This window comes from Gorilla gorilla, chromosome 8 (genome assembly GCF_029281585.2).
Source record: "Gorilla gorilla gorilla isolate KB3781 chromosome 8, NHGRI_mGorGor1-v2.1_pri, whole genome shotgun sequence".
Classification (NCBI taxonomy): domain Eukaryota; kingdom Metazoa; phylum Chordata; class Mammalia; order Primates; family Hominidae; genus Gorilla; species Gorilla gorilla.
In genome coordinates, this window is record NC_073232.2 from 144,971,348 (window position 1) to 144,999,026 (window position 27,679).

At 52.5% G+C, this 27,679-nt stretch overlaps 1 protein-coding gene across 1 annotated transcript in view; it reads left to right on the plus strand.

Moving 5' to 3' along the window:
* The window catches only part of INPP5A (inositol polyphosphate-5-phosphatase A), a 244,149-nt gene that overhangs the window by 59,415 nt on the left and 157,055 nt on the right, over window positions 1–27,679 (plus strand). Inside the window, exon 2 of the mRNA XM_019035299.4 lies at window positions 10,170–10,211. Within this exon, the coding sequence (XP_018890844.3) occupies window positions 10,170–10,211 (42 nt within the window). The remainder of the gene's footprint in view (window positions 1–10,169; window positions 10,212–27,679) is intronic.

Genomic DNA, 27,679 nt, shown 5'->3' on the forward strand with positions numbered 1-27,679 from the left:
GGGGCTGTGCTATGCGTTGTGACTCTGGGCCCGTGGTGCGTCCTGCGGGGCTGTGCTACGCGTTGTGACTCTGGGCCTGTGGTGTGTGTTCCGGGGCTGTGCTACGCGTAGTGACCCTGGGCCCGTGGTGCGTCCTGCGGGGCTGTGCTACACGTGGTGACCCTGGGCCCGTGGTGCGTCCTGCGGGGCTGTGCTACACGTAGTAACTCTGGGCCTGTGGCGCGTGTTCCAGGGCTGTGCTACGCGTGGTGACCCTGGGCCTGTGGTGCGTGTTCCGGGGCTGTGCTATGCGTAGTGACTCTGGGCCTTTTGGGCAGGTCTCAGATTTACTGTCTGTTTTAATTTCAATTGCAGTTTTTGTTTGATTTCGCTTGGGTGTCTGGGACCTACTGCTAGGGTCAGGACTTTCTCTTTTTTTCATTTTATATGAGGTGAGTAAAGTGCAGCTCTCAGACGTGTGGATACTCAGTGTGTGGCTCGGCTGCTTGAGTGGCGCTGTGGCGATGGAGATTACCTCCACCTTTTTAATGCGGTAAAATAGGTATAAAATTTTCCATCTTAACCATGTTTAAGGGTGCAATTCAGTGGCATGAAATGCATTCATAATGTTGCGTAACCATCACTGCCATCCATCTCCAGATCTCTTTTAATCTTGTAAAACTGCAGCTCTGTCCTCATTAAACACTGAGTCCCTGTCTGCCCCCAGTTCCTTTGTCACCAACGTTTTACTTTCTGTCTCCATGAATCTGATGACTCCAGATATCTCACATGAGTACGATCATACATTCTTTGTCTTTTTGTGTTTGGCTTATTTTCCTTAGCATAATGTTCTCAAGGTTGTTGCATAGTCAGAATACCCTTCCTTTTTAAGGCTGAATTATGTGGATAGACCACATTGTATCCATTTGTCCGTGGATGGACGCTTGGGTTTCTTCTAGCTTTTGGCTGATTGTGGGTGTACAGATCTGTTTAAGTTCCTGCTTTCAGTTCTTTTGGGAATTGTATTAGTTCATTTTCATGCTGCTGATAAAGACATACCTGAGACTGGGAAGAAAAAGAGGCTTAATTGGACTTATAGTTCCACATGGCTGGAGAGGCCTCAGAATCATGGCAGGAGGTGAAAGACACTTCTGAAATGGCTGCAGCAAGAGAAAATGAGAGAGAAGCAAAAGCGGAAACCTCTGATAAGCCCATCAGATCTCTTGAGACTTATTCAGTATCATGGGAATAGCACAGCAAAGACCAGCCCCCTTGATTCAATTACCTCCCCCTGGGTTCTTCCCACAACAGGTGGGAATTCTGGGAGATACAATTCAAGTGAGATTTGGGTGGGGACACAGCCAAACCATATCATTCCACCCCTGGCCCCTCCAAACCTCATGTCCTCACATTTCAAAACCAGTTATGCCTTCCCAACAGTCTCCCAAAGTCTTAACTCATTGCAGCATTAACCCAAAAGTCCACAGTCCAGTCTTATCTGAGACAAGGCAAGTCCCTTTCATGTATGAGCCTGTAAAATCAAAAGCAAGCTAGTTACTTCCTGGATACAATGGAGGTACAGGTATTGGGTAAATACAGCTGTTCCAAATGGGAGAAATTGGCCAAAACAAAGGGGTTACAGGGCCCACGCAAGTCCGAAATCCAGCGGGTCAGTCAAATTTTAAAGCTCCAAAATGATCTCCTTTGACTCCCGGTCTCACATCTAGGTCACACTGTTGCAAGAGGTGTGCTCCCACGATCTTGGGCAGCTCCGCCCCTGGGGTTCTGCATGGTATAGCCTCCCTCTCGGCTGCTTTCATGGGCTGGCATTGAGTGTCTGCGGCTTTTCCAGGCACACAGTGCAAGCTGTTGGTGAATCTGCCATTCTGAGGTCTGGAGGATGGTGGCCCTCTTCTCACAGCTACACTAGGCATTGCCCCAGTAGAGACTCTGTGTGGGGGCTCTGACCCCACATTATGCTTCTGCACTGCCCTAGCAGAGATTCTCCATGAGGGCCCCACCCCTGCAGGAAACTTTTGCCTGGACATCCAGGCATTTTCATACATCTTCTGAAATCTGGGTGGAGGTTCCCAAACCTCAGTTCTTGTCTTCTGTGCACCTGAAGGCTCAACACCACTGGCAGCTGCCAAGGCTTGGGGCTTCCACCCTCTGAAGCCACAGCCCGAGCTGTATGTTGGCCCCTTTTAGCCACGGCTGGAGTGGCTAGGATGCAGGTCACCAAGACCCTAGGCTGCACACATCATGGGGACCCTGGGCCTGGCCCATGAAACCAGTTTTTGTTCCTGGGCCTCTGGGCCTGTGATGGGAGGTGTTGCCATGAAGGTCTCTGATGTGGCCTGGAGACATTTTCCCCATGGTCTTGGGGATTAACAACAGGCTCCTTGCTACTTACCCAGATTTCTGCAGCTGACTTGAGTTTCTCCCCAGAAAATAGGTTTTGCTTTTCTATCACATATTCAGGCTTCAAATTTTCCAAGCTTTTATGCTCTGCTTCCCTTATAAAACTGAATGCCTTTAACAGTACTGAAGTCACTTCTTGAATGTTTTGCTGTTTAGAAATTCCTTCCACCAGATACCCTAAATCATCTCTCAAGTTCAAAGTTCCACACATCTCTAGGGCACGGGCAAAATGCTGCCAGTCTCTTTGCTAAAACATAACAAGGGTCACCTTCGCTCCAGTTCCCAACAAGTTCCTCATCTCTATCTGAGACCGCCTCAGCCTGGATTTTACTGTCCGTATTGCTGTCGGCATTTTGGGCAAAGCCATTCAGCATGTCTCTAGGAAGTTCCAAACTTTCCCACATTTTCCTGTCTTCTTCTCATCCCTTCAAACTGTTCCAACCTCTGCCTGTTACGCAGTTCCAAAGTCTCTTCCACATATTCGGGTATCTTTTCAGCAATACCCCACTCCTGGTACCAATTTACCGTATTAGTTCGTTTTCACACTGCCAGTAAAGACATACCTGAGACTGGGAAGAAAAAGAGGTTTAATTGGACTTACAGTTCCACATCGCTGGGGAGGCCCCAGAATCATGACAGGAGACAAAAGGCACTTCTTACATGGCAGTGGCAAGAGAAAATGAGAAGGAAGCAAAAGCAGAAACCTCAGATCTCATGAGACTTATTCACTATCACGAGAATAGCATGGGAAAGACTGGCCCCCATAATTCAATTACCTCCCCCTGGGTCCCTCCCACAACACCTGGGAATTCTGGGAGATACAATTCAAGTTGAGATTTGGGTGGGGACACAGCCAAACCACATCAGGAATATAGCCAGCAGTGGAATTGCTTCACTGTATAGTAATTCTGTTTAATTTTTGGAGGAGCTGCCATTTTTCTTCATAGTGATGGCACCATGTTACATTCCCACCAGCAGTGCACAAGGGTCCCATTTCTCCATCTCATCCCAACACTTATTATTTTCTCTTTTCAATTTTAATGTTTTGTATAATATCCATCCTATCCATCCTAATGGGTGTGAAATGGCATTTCATTATGGTTTTCATTTGCATTTCCTTAATGATTAGTGATAATGAACATCCTTTCATGTGCATGTTGACCATTTCATATGTCTTCTTTAGAAAACTGTTTAAGTCCTCTTTCCATTTTTAATGGGGTTGTATGTCCTTTTGTTGTTGAGTTGTAGAAGGTTAAAAATATATTCTGAATATTAACCCGTTAGCAGACACATGACTTGCAGATGTTCTCTTCCATCCTGTGGCTTGTCTTTCATCCTATTGATAGTGGCTTTTGATGCACAAAAGTTGTTAAGTTTGATGTCCCGCTTGTCTGTTTTTCCTTTTGTTGTCTGTGCTTTGGATATTGCATTTAAGAAGTCATTGTCAAATCCAGTGTCACAAAGTTTCTCCCCTATGTTTTCTTCTAAGAATTTTATAGTTTTAGATTTTTGATCCATTTTGAGTTAATTTTTGTCTGTGGTGTAAGGTAAGAAACCAGCTTCATTCTTTTGCATGCGGTTATCCAGTTTTCCCAGCCTCATTTGTTGAAAGGACTGTTCTTTTCCCCGGTGAATGGTCTTGGCACCACTGTTGACCATATTACAAGGCTCTTTATTCCATTCCATTGGTCCACATGTCTGTCTTGTGCCAGGACCACACTGTTTTGACTGCTTACTGTAGGTTGTAGTAAGTTCCACATAAGGAAGTGTAAGGTTTCCAATTTGTTCTTCTTTTTTAAGGCTATTTTTGGCTATTCAGGGTCCCTTGAGATTCCATATGAATTTTAGCATGGATTTTTCTGTTTCTGCAAAAGAAAGTCATTGGGATTTTGATATAAATGGAATTGAATCTGCAGGTTTCTTTGGGTAGCATCAGCATCTTAATAACATTAACTCCAGTTTGTGAACACGGAATGGGTATCTGAATTTCTTTCAGCAACATTATGTAGTTTTCAGTGTTCAAGTCTTGCCTCCTTGGTTAAGTTTATTTCTAAGATTTTTATTCTTTTCGATGCTGTTATAAATGGGATTTTAAAACATTTTCTTTTCACATTGTTCATTGTTAGTGTTGTTTGTGTGTTGATCTTATATCCTGCCATGTTGCTGAATTGCTGAATTTTTGTGACGGAGTCTCGTTCTGTCACCTAGGCTGGAGTGCAGTGACACAGTCTCGGCTCCCTGCAACCTCTGCCTGCAGATTCAGGTGATTCTCCTGCCTCAGCTCCCGAGTAGCAGGGACCACAGGCACGCACCACCATGCCTGGCTAGTTTTTTGTATTTTTAGTAGAGACGGGGTTTTGTCATGTTGGCCAGGCTGGTCTTGAACTGCTAACCTCAGGTGATCCACCCGCCTCTGCCTCCCAAAGTGCTGGGATTGCAGGTATGAGCCACTGTGCCCGGCCTTATTTCTATCAATTTTTTGGTGGAATTTCTAGGGTTTTGTATACATAAGAGCATGTTGTCTGTGAACAGAGATAATTTTACTTCTTCCGTTCCCATTCGGGTACCTTTTCTTTCATTTTCTTGCCTAATTGCCCAGGCTGGGCCTACCAGTGCAGTGTTGAATGGTAGTGATGAGCGCGGGCGTCCTGGTGTTCCTGCTCTTAGAGGGAAAGCTTTCTGTCATCCACTATTGAGTGCGTTCACCGTGGGTGGTAATCTACAGGCACGTTCTCTCTCAGAGGTCCTTTCTTTCCTTTTGTGTCTAGAAAGGCTGTTTTTCTACCACGACGGCAGCAATTTGCTTATTTTCTCTCCTGATTCCTTTGTGGTTTCAAGTCTTATGTTCATATCTTCTGAATCCATCTGGAGTTTAATTTCTTTGTGGAATAAAGAAAGGATCTAATATAGCATTTTAAAAGTAAATATTTAACTAGTCCTAGTATTGCTTGTCAATTAATGCCTCTTCCCTCAGCAGTGTGAAATGCCTCAATCTCTCCTGCTGACGTCTCTGCCTTCCGAAGCTACAAAGGGGAAGAGTTGGGCCTTCTGGGCGGCTGTGGGCCAGGATGCCTCTGGCATCTTGGTCTCTCATGCGGGTATTCTCTATTAGGGGCTGTATAGCAACCACGCTAAAGATCATCTCAGTTTTTTAGTACTTCTCACTAAAATGGAATCATTTTATAAGGTCTATTTCCCCCTTCCCTTCAGAATATGCACTATAGAAAATTACAGATCACTCCAGCTCCCACTACCCAGAAAGAACGCTTGTCCAAGTGGAATAAACGTCATCCCAGTCTGCAGAGCTCCAGCAAGGAGGACAGGCTGTGCTTCACTAGTTAAATTTAATCCTGCTCAGATTGTCAGGAGAAACAGACACTGAAGTGAAACTCAAGGAACTTCTGAATTTGAGATAAATATTTATTGGTGCAAGAGAAAGCTCTACAATCCCTCTAAGGATAAGAAAACTTTTCTAAACTTGAAGAATGTAGCGTTTAAGAATACATTTTAATTTTAGAGCACATTTATGAATGCTCTGGTTTGGAAGGTTTCATGATTCTTAGGCAGCCTCTCAGCTCCTGGGCCCCACTTGCTGATTTAATAGATTCTATTACTTGTGTTTTGTTAGTTTGTAACAGAGACACTCTGTTCCACCTTTCCCTGCCTCCGTTTTCAGCCCTTGGTTCTGTACTGTGTGGACATGGTGTGGGTCACTGTGGTCTTTCCTTTCTGACTTCTGGGCTCTGCTGCGTCACCTGAGTTCTGCCCTGTGCCGTCAGGGTCCCCTCTCCGTCCCGCCCTGCGCCGTCAGGGTCCCCTCTCCGTCCCGCCCTGCGCCGTCAGGGTCCCCTCTCCGTCCCGCCCTGCGCCGTCAGGGTCCCCTCTCCGTCCCGCCCTGCGCCGTCAGGGTCCCCTCTCCGTCCCGCCCTGTGCTGTCAGGGTCCCCTCTCCGGCGCACCCTGTGCTGTCAGGGTCCCCTCTCCAGCATACCCTGTGCTCCTGTGCTGTCAGGGTCTGCTCTTCGTCCTGCCCTGCACCGTCAGGGTCCCCTCTCCATCCTGCCCTGTGCTGTCAGGGTCCCCTCTCTGGCGCACCCTGTGCCGTCAGGGTCCCCTCTCCATCCTGCCCTGTGCTGTCAGGGTCCCCTCTCTGACGCTTGCCCTGCAAACATCCTCCCTTCCCGTGACTGCTACGCTTAGGAGCGAGGATGCAGTCAGACCCTGTTTTGTTGCCTCTGGAGCATCCTTCTCTTCCTCTTCCCCCGGTTTGTTATTTGGTGAGGTTTGGGGGGAAAGAGGTGTCTTAATCTTCCTTATGGTGTGTTTGCCCAGAGCTCAATAGTAGTTGAAAAGGTTTTCTTGTCATATCAACTCCTCAAGCTGTGCTACTTGCACACTGTGGTCTGTGGGGCTGCAGAGTGAAATGTCCTTTTCCTGGACAGAGGGAAGACAGAGAAGGAACATGATGCAGCCTCACTGCTCAGGATGGAAAAACGCTGGGATTAGGGGTCACCTATTGGTCTGGGGAAGCTCAGTGACCCAGGGAAAATTGAACTGATGGAGAAGACGGTATTTGACCAGACCTGTGAGCAGTGAAGGCATGGGGGCTGTTGCCAGTCTGCAAAGAGAGAGTGCAAAGGCCCTGGGGCCAGAGGACCAAATGTCTGAGACTCAGAGCAAAGCAGGTGGAGGGGAGGGCAGGGAGGCCACGGGCTCAGGGCCTGGTGGCTGTGCAGACCTGGAAGGCCTTTGCTGTTTATCCTGAGAGAGCAGGAGGGCCCTGGAGGGCGGATCCATTTGTGTTTTCTGAGAATCACCCTGGCTGCCTGTGGAGTGTAGACTGGAAGCAGGTAAGGACAGAGCAGGGAGATCCCTGAGGAGGGAGTGGGAAGGGACTGGGGATGGGGAAGAAGTGGATCCACCAGGAGGGAGTGGGGAAGGGGCTGGGGATGGGGAGTGGGTGGATCTGCTAAGAGGGGGCGGGGAAGGGGATGGGGAGGGCGTGGATCCCCCAGGAGGGAGTAGGGGAGGGGCTGGGGATGGGGAAGAAGTGGATCCACCAGGAGGGAGTGGGGAAGGGGCTGGGGACGGGGAGTGGGTGGATCTGCTAAGAGGGGGCGGGGAAGGGGATGGGGAGGGCGTGGATCCCCCAGGAGTGAGGGGGAAACAGCTGGGGATGGGGAGGGGATGGGGAGGGCGTGGATCTCCCAGGAGTGAGGGGGAAGCGGCTGGGGGATGGGGAGGGGACGGGGAGGGAATGGATCCCCAGGAGGGAGAGGGAAGGGGCTGGGGATGGGGAAGGGACAGGGAGGGAGTGGATCCCCAGGAGGGATGGGAAAGGGGCTGGGGATGGGGAGGGGACGGGGAGGGTGTGGATCCCCTGGAGGGATGGGGAAGGGGCTGGGGATGGGGAGGGGACAGAGAGGGCGTGGATCCCCTGGGGGATGTCCCGGAAATGACACAGTGGCACTGAGGCCAAGGGAGGCTGGTGGGATGGTGGGATGGTGGGATGGGGCCCAGGAGGCCCTGGGAGCTTCCAAGCTGGGGTCAGCCAGGCAGACGCAGCAGCGCCATGCAGGCCAGAAGGTGGCCCCTGGGCAGGGCCCCATGGTCACCGCGGCCGTCGCAGTGGCCCCTGACTAGTGTTGGGGTGTGTGCCAAAGGCAAGAACTGAAGGCCTTGAGGGCCTTATCTTTTTTTTCACGTTTCTTCTCTTCCTTCTTTGGAGTGTTTTTGCTCTCATCTTTCATTTAGACTTTTGGTCTAATTATTTCACAGCCTTTGAGTGCCTCCTCATAAACAGTCAGCAAACACGGATGTCTTTGTTTAGAGCGCTGTGTTAGGACTGTCTGGGCTTATTAACCTTAGTGGATCCACAGTCAATGTTGGGGGAAGTCATATCCACGATTTAAATGAGGTCATGACCCATGAATTGGGCTGGAGCGTGTGTTACTGGGGCGAGGTGCACACAGTGAACGGTGTGTCCGGGTGTCCGCTGTCACATTTGTGCGTTTGGTGTTTAGGGTGGCTCCTGGGCAGGGCTGCTGGGCACGCAGCTGCAGCTGGATGTGGGGCTGGGACCCTCGATGGGGACTTGCTGGTAGGAGCTGGGGCCAAGGGAGGCTGTCCACATGGGCTGAGGGTCCTCAGTGGCGGGACAGCGGCGTGGGTCAGTCGCCTCCCCTTCTGCCGGGTCCTCAGTGGTGGGACAGCGGTGTGGGCTGATGGCCTCCCCTCCTGCTGGGGCGGTTGCGTGCGTCCCACGAGGAGGTCCCTGGACCCAGAGGGCAGGGCATGGGGGCTCTCAGAGCCGCAGTGGGCGATTCTCTCCCTTTGCGTGTGCGTGTGACGGGGTTGTGTGTCCTTGAAGCCTGGAGCCAGGGTGTTCTCGGCTCGGTCCTGTGATCTGTGAGGCTCTTGTTTCTGGTCAGGTTTTTTATTTTTCATTAATTTATCTAAATTTCGGTCTTCCTGCTTTTTAGGGTTCTTAGACCCGTCAGCGAGTGAGCGGAGGAGCGCGCCTGGCGTGTGGCCAGCCTTGCGATGCTGTTGTGTTTGCGTGGGCGCGGAGTCTGGGCCCAGCTGCACTGGTGGCCTGCACGCCTTGGCCCCGTGCCCACGGCCACGGAGGCTGAGACCAGGGCAGGGGCTTTAGTCCCGATGGGAGCGGGGGCAGGGCCTTGTTTATTGTTTTTAATCGCGGCAAAAACCCACAACATTAAATTTACCACCTTAACCGTTTCCGAGTGTGCAGTTCCTTAGTGCTAAGTACATTCACATTGTTGTTGCACGGATCTCTAGAACTTGTTATCTCGCAAAATGGAAACTCTACCCTTTTAGATGCTGACTCTGTCCCCTCACGGTGGGCGATGTTGGAGCTGGGGTGCTTCCTGAGCGTGGGCGGCTTGCGCTGAGTGCTTGCGCTCAGCCTCGTCCGCGGTGACCTCCCTCCTCTTGGGTTTGAATGGCTGTGCTGCCCTCGGCCGGAGCTGGCACAGAGCCCAGGAGCAGCCAGGTGGCCTGGGGCTCAGCGGAGCGGTCAGGGTGCAGAGCGACTGGGCCGTCCCTTCTCCTGAAGCAGTGGCATTTTCAGGCTTGTGCTTAGCTCCTCCGATTCTGTCCAGGAGCTTCCTGGGGCCTGGGTCTCTGGCGGGGCTGGAGTTTCCTTGCATGTGTGCACGCCTGTGGCATGGGGTAGGTTTTCTGTCGATGGCTCTAACAAGTGCTTTCTGAAGATTCTGACAGTTGTGACGGACTCTGTAAAAGCCCCTTGCTCTTCACCCCAAACACACAGAAATGCCATGTGCGACCATGATGTTTTGTACTCCACAAAGCTCAGCTTTGTCTAGTGCCCGTGAAGGGGCTTTGGCTCAGGCAGGGGCAGGTGTGGAAAGGTGCCACCGTCTTGCTTGTTGGAGCCGGATTACTGGCTGAGCCGTCTCTTCCCTGGGAGGCTGGAGGCTGGAGCAACACAGAGCCTTCCCCTCCTCGCCACCCGTGTGGGGGCCGCGGGACGCTGCCCGAGCTTTCCTGAGACAGAGTGCATCGTGCACCATGTCCCTGGGACAGCACAGAGCGGAGCCCCCACACAGAGTGGGGTCCCCGCGTGGGCCTGGGGTTTCCCTGTGTGGGTGGAGCTCCTCCATGCGGGGTGGGCCCGGGCTGCGCCTCCGCTCCTGCCCCACATTGTCTTCACAGGAGCTTCTCCTGGCTCTGTTTAGGGCTGTGCCATTGGTCTGACTGGCTTTTCTTTTTCTTCTTCATTTACAGCCAGAAAACCTGCAGAAGAACTGGCTCCGGGAATTTTACCAGGTAAGAACCACTGAAACGTGTTCTTTTGGATTCATTACTTAGCCAATAAGGTGCCTTTTTGCTTTGGCATTCCTCCATGGCGTCTGGTGTGTCTATGGGGAGCGCAGGCCTGGGCTGTGGCTGGGTCTCTTGGCTCCGCTGCCTGTGCTGGGCAACATGTTTCTGTGTCACAGTCGGTCCACTGCCCGCCTGCCAGTGAGCCTGGCCACATCCTCCTCGGGCTCACTGTTCACATTCCAGCTCCCTCCCTGCTCCCCGCGGGGTTCAGAGAACCTGGGGGCTCCCTCCAGGGCCGGGTGAGCATCCCCAGTGGGGCCATGGAGAGCTGGCAGCGAGGCTGGGTGTGCTTCTCAGCAGGTCCGGTCCGTACAGCGCACTCTGTGCAGAGAGGGGGCGCTGGGCTGGGGGAGGTGACCGGTTGGAGGGTTTCGGGCTGGCACTGCCAGGCCGAGGCGTGGACCCCCCTGTCTAATATGGGGCCAGTGTTTATGGAGCCCAGTACTGTGCTGTGCTCTGGTGTGGACGCTGCAGATGCCACTGTGAAGAGACAGGCTGGTGCCCTCGCAGGTCTTCATGGAAGGAGCCACCTGGGGCCTGCGGCCGAGCATGTGTGCCTGTGGGGTGGCGCCAGAGGCCTCTCTGAGGACTGGGTGCATGGGGGGAGGCCAGGCAGGCAAGGAGGGCAACGTGGCCATGGGCATGACGGTGGCCAGGCTCGGCTCCAGGGGCTGGTGGTGAGGTCAGCTTCAGGATGGGGTGGCCTGGACGGTGGAGCTGCTCACGTGCTCAGACCCACGGCAAGGGCTGAGCCCGGGACTGAAATCCTGTTTCAGGTGTGTTTGGCTGTTGATTGGAGATGGGCTGGGGAGGCCAGAGTGGAGGCCCAGGGGCCCTCTGTGAGGGCATGGGGGTGTGGGACCTGGGGGGTGGCCTGACCTGGGCCTGAGGTGCTGGGCCAGAGGTGGAGCTGGGACAGCCAGGAGGGCTGGGGACCTCTGTGCCCTAGGGCCTGTGTCCTGCCTGCCAGTACTCCCATGTGGTGAGGCTCCCAGCATGCAATGGTGCTCTGTAGCCGGCATCCAAGTCCCCCCATAGGGACAACGGCGTGTGTGTGCGCGTGTGTATGCATGTGTGTGCGTAGCACCTATGTGGTGAGGAAGCCATTGTTCTACAGGGACCTGATAAATCTCTCTCTGTAGAGTCTTTGGTCAGATGTGCAAATGAGAGACATTTTTCCCCTTTGAAAACATATGTTTACAAATCGAAATAATAGATATGATGAATTTAGCTGTAATGTGTGACATCATCTGCTCAGCGCTCACTTGGAGAAAGAGGACACTCCAGGAGTTGAAGCTGCCGTGCCACCCCCATCCACGGTGCTCTCTTCATCTCCATCCTTTATGTCAACCGCACGTGGGGGGCCAGCGGCGGGGGCGGGTTTGCCTTGTGAGGTGGGGTTTTGCTGCGTGTGCCTGTCGGGGAGACCCACATCCTTGCAGAACCTTCGTCCTCTCCTGGCGTGTCTCCCCTCCAGGGATCCACAGGTTTTCCCTCACTGAATGTTTAGGTGTGTGTGACTGGCAAGGAGCAGAACCTGCCGCCTACACAGCTGAAATCAGAATCCGCCCTTGTGTTTTGGTGTTTTTCCTTTTTGAAAACTGTCTGCTGCTTTTGTTGTTGTTGTTTTTTTTGTTTTTGAGATGGAGTCTCGCTCTGTCACCCAGACTGGAGTGCAGTGTTGCGATCTCGGCTCACTGCAAGCTCCACCTCCCGGGTTCACGCCATTCTCCTGCCTCAGCCTCCCAAATAGCTGAGATTACAGGTACCCGCCACCATGCCCGGCTAATTTTTGTATTTTTAGTAGAGACGGGGTTTCACCACGTTGACCAGGCTGGTCTTGAACTGACCTCAGCTGATCTGCCTGCCTTGGCCTCCCACAGTGCTGGGATTATAGGCATGAGCCACCGCACCTGGCCTGTCTGCCACTTTTTTCTTGGTTTATTTTATTTTAATTATATTTAAATTTTGTCCCAATCAAGCCAGCGGCAGCCCCGCAGGAGCAGAGTTTTAGGAGACATTTACAGTAGCTGGGCCTGACCCGCAGTTCCTGATGGTACGGTGCAGCCATGGCGGACACCGAGGTCCCGGCAACAGCTCCCAATAAACCCTGGGCTTCCTCACACCAGGCAGTGGCCAGGCTCTACCTGGGGCTCCAAAGGCCTCTTCTGCCTCATGGAGGGGCACGTGAGCCCCACCTGTGAGGGACCGGAAAGGTCGATGTGGAGGAAGCCCCTGTCCCCACGCTCCAGCCCCCGGCAATTGTTTCCCTGTGTGCATGGCCCCCCGAATCCTGGGTCCCCTCTGCTCCTGCAGGTCTGTGGAGCCCAGTGGTGGGGGTGGGGGGTGGGGGGCGGTTCGTGAACAGGAAGTAGGGGTTGCCCCGGGCCTAGCTCCGGGCCTGCACACCTGGTGGGCTCTCTTCAGGCTGGACCACGTGCTGGACTTCCCAAGCGAGGTGCTGGCCCTGGGACATGTGACCTGAGCACAGAGAGCTGCAAAAAACCCAGAGGACCTGCCAGTGGACGTTGGCTTGTGGCCCCAGCCAGCTCGCTGCAGGGCGCAGGTGTGGTGGGGAGACCTGGGGCTGCTCCAGGGCCTGCAGCCTATGCTGGCCAGCGTGGGGACCACCCAGTGCTGGGTCGGCTGGGCCCAGCCATCCACATCCCACTGATGCGCAGGCACCCACAGGCTGGGCCGTGGCAGCTTCTCTGCTCTGCCCCTCACTATCCAGACAGCTGCATCTGCCGCAGGGTTTGGAGCTGGTGTCTTTGCTCACTAACTGAAGAAGCTCTTGTTCCCCAGGGTTTATGGTTGGGTTTGGGATGAGGATGTAGGCAGATACCTTGGAGAACAGCTGAGGCCTGAAGAGGAAAAAACATCTGGAAAGAGGTCTTTTGAGATTGGGACAAGGAGAGGTCAGCATCAGGAGGATCTCAGGAGATGAGGAGTGCAGGGGAGAGAGGCCCTGTCAGAGGAGGGGAGGGAGGTGAGGTGGGCAGGGGAGAGGCCCTGTCAGAGGAGAATGAGGGAGGTGAGGTGGGCAGAGGAGAGGCCCTGTCAGAGGAGAATGAGGGAGGTGAGGTGGGCAGGGCAGAGGCCCCATCAGAGGAGGGTGTGGGAGGTGAGGTAGGCAGGGGAGAGGCCCTGTCAGAGGAGGGTGAGGGAGGTGAGGTAGGCAGGGGAGAGGCCCTGTCAGAGGAGGATGTGGGAGGTGAGGTGGGCAGGGGAGAGGCCCTGTCTGAGGACGGTGAGGGAGGTTAGGAGTTCATGGGAGAGGCCCTGTCAGGGGAAGGTGTGGGAGGTGAGGTGGGCAGGGCAGAGGCCCTATCAGAGGAGGGTGAGGGAGGTGAGGTGGGCAGGGGAGAGGCCTGTCAGAGGAGGGTGTGGGAGGTGAGGAGTTCATGGGAGAGGCCCTGTCTCAGGAGGGTGGAGGAAGTGAGGTGGGCATGGGAGAGGCCCTGTCAGGGGAGGGTGAAGGAGGTGAGGTGGGAAGGGGCGAGGCCCTGTCAGGGGAGGGTGAGGGAGGTGAGGTAGGCAGGGGAGAGGCCCTGTCAGGGGAGGGTGAGGGAGGTGAGGTGGGCAGGGGAGAGGCCCTGTCCGGGGAGGGTGAGGGAGGTGAGGAGTTCATGGGAGAGGCCGTCAGAGGAGGGTGAGGGAGGTCAGGTGGGCAGGAGAAAGGCCCCATCATAGGAGGGTGTGGGAGGTGAGGAGGGCAGGGGAGAGGCCCCGTCAGAGGAGGGTGTAGGAGGTCAGGTGGGCAGGGGAGAGGCCCCATCAGAGGAGGGTGTGGGAGGTGAGGGGGGCAGGGGAGAGGCCCTGTCAGAGGAGGGTGTGGGAGGTGAGGAGGGCAGGGGAGAGGCCCTGTCAGAGGAGGGTGTGGGAGGTGAGGAGGGTAGGGGAGAGGCCCTGTCAGAGGAGGGTGTGGGAGGTGAGGTGGGCAGGGGAGAGGCCCTGTCAGAGGAGGGTGTGGGAGGTGAGGAGGACAGGGGAGAGGCCCTGTCAGAGGAAGGTGTGGGAGGTGAGGAGGGCAGGGGAGAGGCCCTGTCAGAGGAAGGTGTGGGAGGTGAGGAGGGTAGGGGAGAGGCCCTGTCAAGAGGAGGGTGTGGGAGGTGAGGTGGGCAGGGGAGAGGCCCTGTCAGAGGAGGGTGTGGGAGGTCAGGTGGGCAGGGGAGAGGCCCCATCAGAGGAGGGTGTGGGAGGTGAGGGGGGCAGGGGAGAGGCCCTGTCAGAGGAGGGTGTGGGAGGTGAGGAGGGTAGGGGAGAGGCCCTGTCAGAGGAGGGTGTGGGAGGTGAGGTGGGCAGGGGAGAGGCCCTGTCAGAGGAGGGTGTGGGAGGTGAGGAGGACAGGGGAGAGGCCCTGTCAGAGGAAGGTGTGGGAGGTGAGGAGGGCAGGGGAGAGGCCCTGTCAGAGGAAGGTGTGGGAGGTGAGGAGGGTAGGGGAGAGGCCCTGTCAAGAGGAGGGTGTGGGAGGTGAGGTGGGCAGGGGAGAGGCCCTGTCAGAGGAGGGTGTGGGAGGTGGGGAGGGCAGGGGAGAGGCCCTGTTAGGGGAGGGTGAGGGAGGTGGGGAGTTCATGGGAGAGGCCCTGTCAGAGAGGGGAGAGGGAAGTGAGGTGGGCAGGGGAGAGGCCCCATCAGAGGAGGGTGAGGGAGGTTATGAGTTCGTGGGAGAGGCCCTGTCAGAGAGGGGAGAGGCGCTGTCTGAAGAGGGTGGAGGAAGTGAGGTGGGCAGGGGAGAGGCCCTGTCAGGGGAGGGTGTGGGAGGTGAGGTGGGCAGGGGAGAGGCCTTGTCAGAGGAGGGTGAGGGAGGTGAGGCGTTCATGGGACAGCTCCTGTCAGACAAGACCTGCGGTAGAGAAATGGTGTCATCACATGGTGAGCCTCTCTTTCCCATTTTCTGTCGTGTTGAGTTAGAATTGTGATGTTGTGTTTTGTGGGGTTTGGGGAGGCTGTGCAGATGCCCTGTTTTGGGGGTTCGGGGAGGCTGTGCAGGTGCCCTGTTTTGGGGGTTTGGGGAGGCTGTGCAGGTGCCCTGTTTTGGGGGTTCGGGGAGGCTGTGCAGGTGCCCTGTTTTGGGGGTTCAGGGAGGCTGTGCAGGTGCCGTGTTTCGGGGGTTTGGGGAGGCTGTGCAGGGGGCCTGTTTTGGGAGTTTGGGGAGGCTGTGCAGGGGGCCTGGCACTCCTAGGGCTGCTCCAAGCTGGCTGATGGTGGTTTGGGCTGAGGCCCGGTTCCCCTGCTGGTTTTGCCGATCTGGGACAGTGGCGCTGGCTGGAGGGGCCCTTGCCTCTTGCCTGGCTGTGTGCGTGGCCCTTGGCTGTGAGGGGCTGGGCTGTGGCTGGAGCCTGTGTCCGCTCTCTAGGCTTCCTGGTTTGTGTTACATTTTGGCAGGAACAGCTGTGTGTTAAGCTCAAGCTTTTGTTTGTTTTCTTTTAAGACGGAGGCCTTGGGGCAGTGGGGGGGGGGTTGGAATTCTTTTTGGGTTTTGGGCGCATCCAGGAGGGGCCGGCAGTGGGGATGCGTCCTGGCTGCTCCATCCCTTGGAGCAGGGACAGTTCCCGCGCATTCGGGTCTCTGCAGCCTGTTCAGTGTGGGACCGTCTGCACCAGAGGCCATGGGGGAGGGCAGTCTTGGGGAGCAGGCGGCAAGACCCCAACTTGACAGACCTCAGATCCAAGGCTCAGGCCGCCCAGAATCCCCACGTACATGTCCCATTTCTTTCATTTCTTTCCCTTTTACCTTTTTTTCTTTTACTTATGGCTTAAACAGTTACTGTGAGCGTTGATAGTAGAGTTCGCCAGTGGTGCTGGAAGTGAGTTCTGAGCGAGGTGGTTCCTCCTGTGACCTGCAGCCCCTGGAACACCACGGCCCACAGGGCCCCCTCCTTCCCGAGTCTCCCACTGAACAGAGGCCCTGCTGGGCAGTTTGTGGGACCTGACAGAAAGGTGGGCAGGGCTCTTGGAGGTGGACAGCAGCACCTGGCGTCCTTTCTGGAGACTCAGCCTTTATGAAAGACAGTAGAGTCATTTGTAAAGAAAAATAATGAATGATGGTTTGCTCTGTGCAGTGTGTCATTTTTCCTGGTTGCAAAACCAAATTTTCTTGGTTTTCTTGGAAAAACCTCTTCAGAAGGAAGAAATTTCAGTGACACTTAGAAAAGACAATTCTCAAAAGTGAGATTTCAGCGCCAATCCCCACTCTCATGCTTGTTTTAGCCTGACTTGGTTTCTTAGGCTGTCAGCCAGTTTAGCGGCTGCACTGAGGGGCCTTGGGCTGGTGGGTTTCCGGCAGTGAGTGGGCCTCGCCAGGGCTGGATCAGACACCTGGTGGTCTCCATGACCAGAGCCCACTGTGCCAGCAGCTCAAGGGCAAGGGGTGGATGAGATGCCCCGACACTGGGCCTCTGACTGTTTCGGGTGTTTTTAAATCCTAGAGTTTCCATTATACAATTATTTTTCAAAATAGCCTTGAACAAGTGGCTTTTATATAGGGAAGAACTAAATATGATCTCCATGGTCTTTTAGAAACCCTTTCTGTAAAACTTGATCCCTGTAGAGAGTGCAGGAGACAGCGCAGAAAAGCCTGTGTGTGCCTCCATCGCCAGTCCTGAGCACCCTCGATGCCTTTGGGACCCACGGCTTTCGAAGATTAGGTCCAGAACTCAGCCTGGCACTGGAGAGCTTGGCACGCCTTCCCAAGACTTGAGTCCCCAGGCAGAGCCTGGACGGCACGATGGCTCACGCCTGCAATCCCAGCACTTTGGGAGGCCGAAGCGGGCGGATCACTTGAGCTCAGGAGTTCGAGACCAGCCTGGCCAACATGATGAAACCCCGTCTTTACTACAAATACAAAAAATTAGCCAGGCATGGTGGTGGGCGCCCATAATCTCAGCTACTTGGGAGGCTGAGGCAGGAGAATCGCTTGAACCCAGGGGGCAGAGGTTGCAGTGAGCCGAGATCGCACCACTGTACTCCAGCCTGGGTGATGGAGTGAGACCCTGTCTCAAAAAAATAAATAGATAAACAAAGCTGCAGAGCCTGGGCTCACCTTGTGCTGGCCTCCTCAGCTGTCCTGTCCACCTGTCCAGGTTCCGTACTCTCTCCTGAGAATCAGACGCACAGACTCATCACCAGGGGTTCCAGAATCTTCTCCATGTTAGGAGGGGCTCAGGCCCCAAACGCAAGAGCCAACCCCCACTGCTGTCTTCAGAATGCTTATGGCCCCTCCCACATTCGTGTGTTAACATCCTGCCCCCAAGGTGGTGGCCTCAGGAGGCCTGGCTCTGGGGGCCGATGAGATCACAAGGAGAGGACTCCATCCCCATGAATGCAATCAGTGCCCTGAAAGAAGAGGCCTGAGCGCTGCCTCACCCCTTCTATCCTGCGAGGACACGGCAAGAAGGTGCCGTCTATGAAGAGTGGACCCTCCTCGTGGAATGGGCTGGCCTCGCTCTTATCCTCCCAGCTTCAAGTGCCCTGCGGAGCACACGTCTGTGGCGCAGGCCCCGCAGGCTGCGGTGTTTTGTTGCAGCAGCCTGAGTGAAGAGAACGCCTTCCCGTGACGCGTCCAGGGTTGGGTCAGTGTGGAGGACCCGATAAGAACGCTTGCTGGGGGATGCCAGGCTGCACTCAGATGGAGGGATGGTGCGTGGGGCAAGAGGGAGCCCCGAGTCTGGGCCTGGAGCTGCTGCCCTCTGTCCCCACAGTGGCCCGATCCACGTCTCGAGTTGCTCTGAATTCCCGGCACTGTCTTGTGGCGGCCCGCAGCCCGTGGGCCACAATGGAGGTCTTCATCTCAGAAGCTTCGCATACTCCTCCTTGCCTGTCTTCCAAGTGTGGCGTCCGGAACCAGCTCAGGATGCAACTGCTGGTTTTAGCCTTTAAAAAATGTGCACCCTGGAAGCACACGGGATGCTGTGTGAGGAAGACTTCTGTGTGGCTTTCACACGTGACTTTTCTGGCCCACCGAGTTTCCTTCTAAACCCCCAGGCATCTGGGGTGAAGGCCCGTGGCTGCTGCTCAGTGGAGTTGGAGGAAGTGGCTCCTGGGTGCGGGGAGGCTCCTGAACTCTCAGAACCTGGAAGTTCACTGCGCTGGTTTGACCGAAGGGGTGGGACCCAGCCTGCATTCGACGCACAGCTTTGCGGCTGCATTTCTGCCCCTGGTGAAGCAGCTGGGCAGGCCTCTTTGCTCGAGGGCCCCGTCTTTGGGGTAGGAACCGGCCCTGCTGGAGAGTGGGCAGCTGGGACTGAGGTGGGCACCCTTGCTTGAAGCCAAGAAGACCCAGGAATAGGGGAGGGCAGAGTGGGCACTGGGTCAGTGGAGTAGGCACTGGGTTGGTGGAGGAGCTGGTTGGAGACTGAGGGGCTGGGAGGCCCCAGGCTGGGGCAAGGGGGTGTCTGCTGCTCTGGGCGGCTGGGAGGCCTCTTGCCTCTTGCGCTGCGCTTTCGAGCGAGGCCCCGGCCTCAGCTGAGAGGCTGCGACCTTCACGGCCTGGTGGGTCTGGCACCTGAGGCCCTGGGCCTGGGGAACAGGGGCCTCCCCTCTTAGTGGTGATGGGCTCCACCCTCTGTAGCTGCCGGTTCCGGGTCCTGTGGGGAGCGGTGAGGGATGGTCGTGTGTATTGTTTTAGGAGCATGTGTGTGAGCGTGAGGATGCCCATGGCCAGTGGACATGCCTTCCTCCTGTCCTTGCAGCCACTGGAGGGGAAGCTTCTTGTCCTTAAGTCAGACCGGGAGGCAGACGGGCCCTGAAAGAACCACAGGGTGGCGTGGGAGGCAGCTGCAGTGGGAGGTGCCTGTGCTTTGTTGGTTGTGAACCAGCATCCAAGGGAGGACCACAGTGGCAGACGTGCAGTGTGGGGCACATGGCATGCAGGGACGCCGTGGGCGTGGTGTGGAGCACGTGGTGTGCGGGGACGCCGTGGGTGTGGTGTGAGGTATGTGGCATGCAGGGGATGCCGTGGGCGTGGTGTGAGGTATGTGGCATGCAGGGGATGCTGTGGGTGTGGTGTGGGATATGTGGCGTGCGGGGACGCCGTGGCTGTGGTGTGGGATATGTGGTGTGCGGGGACGCTGTGGGTGTGGTGCGGGGTATGTGGCATGCAGGGGACGCTGTGGGCGTGGTGTGGGATATGTGGCGTACGGGGACGCCGTGGGCGTGGTGTGAGGTATGTGGCGTGCGGGGATGCCGTGGGCGTGGTGTGGGATATGTGGCGTGCGGGGACGCCGTGGGCGTGGTGTGGGATATGTGGCGTGCAGGGATGCCGTGGGCGTGGTGTAAGGTACGTGGCGTGCGGGGACGCCGTGGGCGTGGTGTGGGGCACGTGGTGTGCGGGGACGCCGTGGGTGTGGTGTGAGGTATGTGGCATGCAGGGATGCCGTGGGCGTGGTGTGGGATATGTGGTGTGCGGGGACGCCGTGGGCGTGGTGTGAGGTATGTGGCGTGCGGGGATGCTGTGGGCGTGGTGTGGGACACGTGGCGTGCGGGGACGCCGTGGGTGTGGTGTGGGATATGTGGCATGCGGGGACGCCGTGGGCGTGGTGTGGGGTATGTGGTATGGGGAACATGGTGGTGGTGCAGGATGTGGTGGTGGTGTAGGATGTGGTGCTGATGGATGTGGTGTGTGTGGGATGCTGTGGTCACATGGGACATGGTGTATGGGACGTGGTGGTGACATAGTGTGTGTTGGTGATAGGGGATGGGGTGGTGACATGGGATGTGGTTTTGGGGTTGCAGTGGTGACATGGGACATAGTAGTGACATGGGACATGGTGACGGGGTAGGGTGTGGTGGTGATGGAGGTGGTGTGGTAATGTGGCGTGGAGGATGCAGTTTGGGGGACATGGTGACATGGCGATGTGTCATGTGGTGATGGGGGATGTGGCGTGGGGGATATGGGGTCCTGGCTCTCCTGTAGCTCTGGCCGGTGGCGAGTGGCACTGTGCAGCAGGGAGGAAGGCCAGCTTCACGCTGCAGGAGCTCCTGGGCAGTCTGTTCTGGGAGTGAGGATGTTTGGGGGTTGTGGAGCCATCGTGCTGGCCAGTTGCTTTGCTGCGCTGGTGGGGAGAGGCCGCCTGAGGTCCTTCGAAGCAGCCTGGGTCTGTCTGCTCCCCGGGGTCAGATGCAGGCCGCTTCTGCAGCTTTGGCATCATGTCCCAGCCCAGCCCCGCAGCCTTCACCTGTAGGAAGATTCTGCAGGCTCTCTCTCCCTCCATCATCGGGTGACTCCTCAAACACCGCGCCCTGGTTGATGGCTGTGTTGATTCTTGGTCTCCCAGTGATGAGCTGAGGTGGGGAGCCACGAAGCCACAGGCTGAGGCAGAGCCAGGACAGACCGTGCTTGGCCCTGGGCTCTGGCTCTTTGCAGGCAGCTCAGCAGACAGTCCCCGCCCTCCAGAGCTCGTGTGCAGTGTGGCTTGGGGCAAAGCCACCCTGTGGCTCTCTCAGGGCCCTTCTGCCTCCTGGTCTGATCTAAGGACAAGAAGCTTTCCCTCTGGTGACTGCAGGGACGAGAGGAAGGGATGTCCACCGGCCATGGGCATGCTCACGCTCACACACGCTCACTGCCTGGGTGAGAGGCGGTGGAGGACCCCTTTCCCAGAGGGAAGGTCTCCTGTGAGCCACACCTGAAGGGTGTGGAGGAGCGGCTGTTACCTGCTTGTGTGGCCAGTGCAGATCTTGAATCCTCAGACTGCAGGTGAGGTAGCCAGGACATCCATTGTGACCTTCTTCCTGTTGACAAAGACAGTACATGGAGTGGAAGCTTCTGGCTATCTGTGCATTGCTGCACCGAGCACCTGACTGCGTCTGGCACGTGGCGTGTGTGGAGCAACTGCCTGCCACACAGCAGTCTGAGGATGCTGATCAAAGCAGAAAAGGATAAACATTCTTTCCTTCCCCAGTTTTGCCTCCAGCATGATGCACACCCCATCATGTGTGTTTGCCTGCGTGGCTGTGGGCAGGTGTGCGGTCCACAAGTGGGTCATCCACAAGTGGGCAGCAGACACATGTGCGTACAGCTTACTCTCTCTGCCTTTTTTGTAAGCTGGGAAATCTTTCTATGTGAATTAATATATGCTGTCTATCTTAATAGCTTCAGAATATTTTATGATATAGTTAGGCCTTAATTTTTTAAAGTTGTTTTTCTGTTGGACTTTGAGGTAGTTTAAAGTTTGCTTATGAGAATGAGGATAAATTTTAAAACAGGATATAATGTTGGCTGTCATGCAAATATAAAATGAATAGGTACTTATTCACTTTAAATACCTATTTTAAAAATAGAGTTTTAAATTGAGATAATAAATGTTGTTTTTTTATCAGGGAGAGACTCAGTAAGATGTAGAACTGGTTCAGGGAAGAATCCAGAATGTAGACAAATATCTTCTCCCATCAGCAGTACTGACATGAGTGTGCTTCATGGATGCAAGGCTGGCACTGTCCACAGGGTCATGATCCATCACATCTGCTGGACATTGTGCATTTCTGTGGTCAAGAATCATTTCCATCATCATCAGCTTTTAAACTCACAGAGTTGCAACATAGCTCAGAGACAACTAAAGGTAGAGATAACCCAAATAGGTGAGCTAAATGGAGGCACTCTCATTTTTGCTCATTTTAAAGTCTTTCACAGTTTTTCCTGATGGTAATTTTAAGAATAATGTGATAGGCAGTGTCTGTTTCCAGCTAACATGGAAGAAGAGTGTATTAGGCCATTCTTGCTTTGCTGTAAAGAAATACCCGAGACTGGGTAATTTATGAGGGAAAGAGGTTTAATTGGCTCACAGTTCGCAGGACGTGCAGGAAGCTTAGTGCTGGCACCTGCTCAGCCCTTGGAGGCCTCATGGAATTTTCAGTCAGGCAGAAGGCAAAGGGGGAGTAGCCATGCCACACAGTGAAAGCCAGAGCAAGAGAGAGCGAGTGGGGATGAAGTGCACACGCCTTCAAATGACCAGACCTCATGTGAACTCAAGAGTAAGAACTCACTTATCACCAAGGGGATGGCCCAGTCCGTTCAGGAGGCATCTGCCCCCATGATCCAAACACCTCCCTCCAGGTTCCTCCTCTAACATTGGGGACACATTTCAACATGAGATTTGGCCGGGGACAAATATACAAACTGTATCATTCTGCCCTGGCCCCTCCTAGATCTCATGTTCTCACGTTTCAAAATACAATCATCCCTTCTCAATAGTCCCCCCAAAGTCTTGACTCGTTCCAGCGTTACCTCAGAAGTCCCATGTCTGATGACTTCTCTGAGACAAGGCATGTCCTTTCCACCTATGAACCTGCAAAATCAAAAACAAGTTATTTTCTCCCAAGATACAATGGGGATATAGGTATTGGGTAAACATTCCTGCTTCGAAAGGGAGAAATAAGCCAAAAGAAATGGGCTATAGCCCCCAGGCAAGTTTGAAACCCAGTAGGGCAGCTGTTAAATCTTAAAGCTCCAAAATCATCTCCTCGGATTCTATGTCCCACACTCAGGGCACACAGGCTCAAGGGGTGGGCTTCTATGGCCTTGACCAGCTCTGCCCCTGTGGCTTTGCAGGGTTCGGCCCCCAGGACTGCTGTCATGGGTTGGAGTTGAATGCCTGTGGCTTTTCCAGGCACAGGGTACAGGCTGCCAGTGGATATACCATTTTGGGATCTGGAGGATGGTGGCCCCCTGCTCACAGATCCACTATGCAGTGCACTGATGGGGACTCTCTGTGGGAGCTTTAACCCCACATTTTCCCTTGACACTGCCCCTATAGAGGTTCTGTGAGGGCTCCACCCCTGCAGCAGGCTTTTGCCTGGGCACCTGGGTTTTCTTATACATCCTGTTACCCAGGCTGGAGTGCAATGGCATGATCTCAGCTCACTGCAACTTCAATCTCCCAGGTTCAAATGATTCTCCTTCCTCAGCCTCCTGAGTAGCTGGGATTACAGTCATGTACCACCACACCTGGCTAATTTTTGTATTTTTAGTAGAGACAGGGTTTCACCATATTGGCCAGGCTTGTCTTGAACTCCTGACCTCAAGTGATTCACCCACCTCAGGTGCTGGGATTACAGGTGTGAGCCACTGCACCTTGCCAGCATTCTTCACTCTTGCATTCTGTGCACCTACAGGCTTAACACCTGCATTTTTCAAAATGGCAGCCTGGGCTGTGTCTGGGGCCCTTTGAGCTGAGGCTGGAGCTGGAACAACCTAGATGTGGGGAGCACTGACCTGAAGCTGCACAGGACAGCAGGGTCCTGGGCCTGGCCCATGAAACCATTCTTTCCTCCTAGGCCTCAGGACCTGTGACAGGAGGAGCTGCAGCAAAGGTCTCTGAAATGCCTTCAAAGCCTTTTTGTCATTGTCTCATCTGTTGGCACTCGACTCCTTTTTAGTTATGCAAATATCTCTAGCAAGTGGTTGCTTTACAGCCTTTTTGATTTTCTTTCCTGAGAAAGCTTTTTCTTTCTTTGCTACATGGCCAGGCTGCAAAGTTTTCAAACTTTTGTGCTCTGCTTCCCTTTTAAATGTAAGTTCCAACTGTAAGTCATTTCTTTGCTCCCACATCTGAGTGTAGGCTGTTAGAAGCAGCCAGGCCACATCTTTCTTGAGCACTTTGCTGCTTAGAAATTTCTTCCATCAGATGCCCTAAATCATCACTCTTTGCTTCAAATTTCCATTGATCCCTAGAGCATAAACAGAATGCAGCCAAGTTCTTTGCTAAAGCATAACATGGGTTATGGGAATATTAATATAATTTTTGCCAATAAACTTGAAATTTTATATGAAAGAAACTTTTTTTTTTTTTGAGAAACAAAAGTATCAAGAAGAAATAATGAACTCAATAGTCCTATATCTATTCAATTAAAAATTTGCCCATTACCTTTCCACAAAAACCCTCCCAGCCCAGATGGCTTCCCTGGTGAATTCTATATTTAAACAAGAAACAACAGAAATTCTACAGAGCCTTTAGAAGAAGATTGAGTCACAGATGATACTTTTTGAATTATTCTTTGATATGAACATTAGAAAAATACAAACCAACATTCCCCATGAAAATAAAGGCAAAAATTATTTTCAATGTTGTAAATCAAGGGATGCAAGCCTGGTTTAACATTCAAGAATCAATCAACAGAATTTACCATGTCAACTGATTGAGGAAGAAAAGCCATATGATCATCTCAGTAGATGCAGAAAACGCATTTGACACAATTCTGTAACCATTTCTGATAAAAACTCTTAGCAAACTAGGAATAGAAAAGAGCATCTCAGCCTGTAAAGGGCATCTATCTACAGAGCCCCACAGCTCATGCCACACTTAAACTGTGATAGAGGAAGTGCTTATTTACCTGAAGACTGGGAACAGGGCAAGGCTGCCTGATCTTACTTCTCCCATGCAGTATGGTACTAAAGGACTTAGCCAGCACAATAGGGCAAGAAAGTGTGAACACACTATATTGGAGACAGGTCTCAACCAATTTAGAAATTTTATTTTGCCAAGGTTAAGAATACTCCTGTGGCACAGCCTCAGGAGGTTCTGATGACGTTGCCTAAGGCGATTGGGGCACACCTTGATTTTATCTATTTTAGGGAGACATGAGGCATCAATGTGTGTTCATGTACATTGGTTTGTTCCGGAAAGGTGGGACTGCTTGAAGCAGGGGAGGGGGCTTTCAGGTCACAGGTAGATAAGAGACAAAGGGTCGTATTCTTTTGAGTCTCTGATTAGCCTTTTACTGAATACACAGTTTACATGTGAGGGGGTAGAGGAATAATCACTTATGCCTTAGTCTGGCTCAGTGAAGCAGTAGGGCAGAGGAAGCCATCAGTCATGCGTTTGTCCCAGGGGAGCCTCAGAGGGATGACTTTGAGTTCTGTCTGTCCTTTGTCCATAAGGAATTACCTTGTGGGAAAATCGTGATGGGGGTATGTCTCTTTTTTTTTTTTTTTTTTAAATCTGTGTAGCTGTCTTATTTAGGAATAAAATAGGAGGCAGGTTTGCCTCACCCAATTCCTAGCTTAACTTTTCCCACTGGCTTAGTGATTCTGTGTTCCCAAGGTTTATTTTCCTTTCACAAAAGGAAACAAAAGTCATACAGATTTGAAAGGAAGAAATAGAACTTTATTGGTAGAAGACATGGTGGACTATTTAGAAAAACTGAAGGAATCCATAGAATTTTACTATTACTATTAAGTGGATTTATTTAGTTTTCAACATACAAGGTCAGTATGAAAACATCTTGTTTACATTAGCTATCAATAATTGGAGACTTAAAAAATATTTACAATAGCAGTAAAATGAAATAGTTGGGTATAAATTGGTAAAATATGTCAATATCTGTGTACTGAAAAGTTTGAAACACTGATGAAAAAATCAGAGAAGATATAAAGAACTTGAGAAATATACCGTGTTCATGGATTGGAAGACTCAGTTACACTGACATGTTAGAACTTGAGAAATGTACCATGTTCGTGGATTGAAAGACTCAGTTACACTGACATGTTAGAACTTGAGAAATATACCATGTTCGTGGATTGGAAGACTCAGTTACACTGACATGTTAGAACTTGAGAAATATACCATGTTCGTGGATTGGAAGACTCAGTTACACTGACATGTTAGAACTTGAGAAATATACCATGTTCGTGGATTGGAAGACTCAGTTACACTGACATGTTAGAACTTGAGAAATAATATACCATGTTCGTGGATTAGAAGACTCAGTTACACTGACATGTTAGAACTTGAGAAATATACTGTGTTCATGGATTGGAAGACTCAGTTACACTGACATGTTAGAACTTGAGAAATATACCGTGTTCGTGGATTAGAAGACTCAGTTACACTGACATGTTAGAACTTGAGAAATATACCGTGTTCGTGGATTGGAAGACTCAGTTACACTGACATGTTAGAACTTGAGAAATATACCGTGTTCGTGGATTGGAAGACTCAGTTACACTGACATGTTAGAACTTGAGAAATATACCGTGTTTGTGGATTAGAAGACTCAGTTACGCTGACATGTTAATTCTCCACTAACCAATCTACTGAGTTAGTGCAGTTGCAACCAAAATCTCAGCAGGATTTTTTTTTTTGTAGAACTCTATAAGATTATTCTAAAATATACACAGGAAAGCAAAAGAACTAGAATAGCCAGAACAGTTAAAAAGTAAAAACATACTAATGTTTGGGGGCTTATATTCAGATTTCAAGACATACCATAAAGCTGAAGCAATCACGACAGTGTGCTGTTTGTAAAAGCACAGAAATACAGATCAGTGGAACAGAAAAGAGATTAAGAACTAGACTCACACATACAGTTAGGATTGACCAGGGGGTAAAGGCAATTTGTTAAAGAAAAGAACAGTTTTTTTTTTCCAACAAATTGTGCAGGAACAATAGGACATCCATATGCAAAAAGTTGAGAATTTTAATATTTTATACCATACACAAAAATTAACTCAAAATGGATCTTAGAACTAAATATAAATCTTAAAAAGTACAAAAGTTCTAGAAGGAAACTTAAGAGAAAATCTTTTTGACCTTGGATTAGGCAAAGATTTCTTAGATGCAACAGCAAAAGCACAATTAATAAAAGAAAAGAATTGGCAAATTCGAATATCTCATAATTAGGAACTTCTGCTCTTTGTTAAGACACTGTGAAAAGAATGAAAAGACATATCACAGATTGGAGGAAAATATTTGCAAATTACATATTTGATGAAGGACTTGTATCTAGAATATACAAAGAACTCTGAAAAGCCAATAATAAGAAAGCAAAGAACCCAATTTTAAAATAACTGAAAAGTTTTACTAGATACTTCACTGAAGAAGAGAATACAAATGGCAAGTAAGTGCCTGAGATGGTGCTCAACTTCCGTAGTCTTTCAGGAAATGCAGATTACAGCAACGTAATCAGTACGTGCCTATTAGACTGGCTAAAATTCAATTGGCTGTAAAAACAGAGTACAGAAACCCTGACAATACTCAGTGTTGATGAAGACGCAGGGCCACCAGAAGTCCTATGCCTGCTGCTGCCCCTGCAGATCCCTATGTGCATCGGGGAATCTGTCATTTCTTATAAAGTTGGACGTGTGGCCACCCCCTGACCCACGCATGTCGCTCCCACCTGACCCATGCATGTTGCTTCTGCTCACCGGCTGACATGATGGCGCCTGTTTGCACAGAAGCCTGAAGCAAATGTTCGTAGCTGCTTCACCTGTGATCCCCGCCTCCGCTGCGTGGTTCCATTTCTGGGTCACGTGGAAGGCGGGGAGCTGTGGGTGCAGAGACGAGCGGTTCTTACAGAGGCCTGGGGTCTTTGAAGGAGTTTGAAGTGTGAGCTCGCTGTTTTGGCTGTGGTGCCACTTGCACACCGGCATGCCCGTGCTTCACACCGGCGCGCCCTCACCAGCACACCCGCACCTCA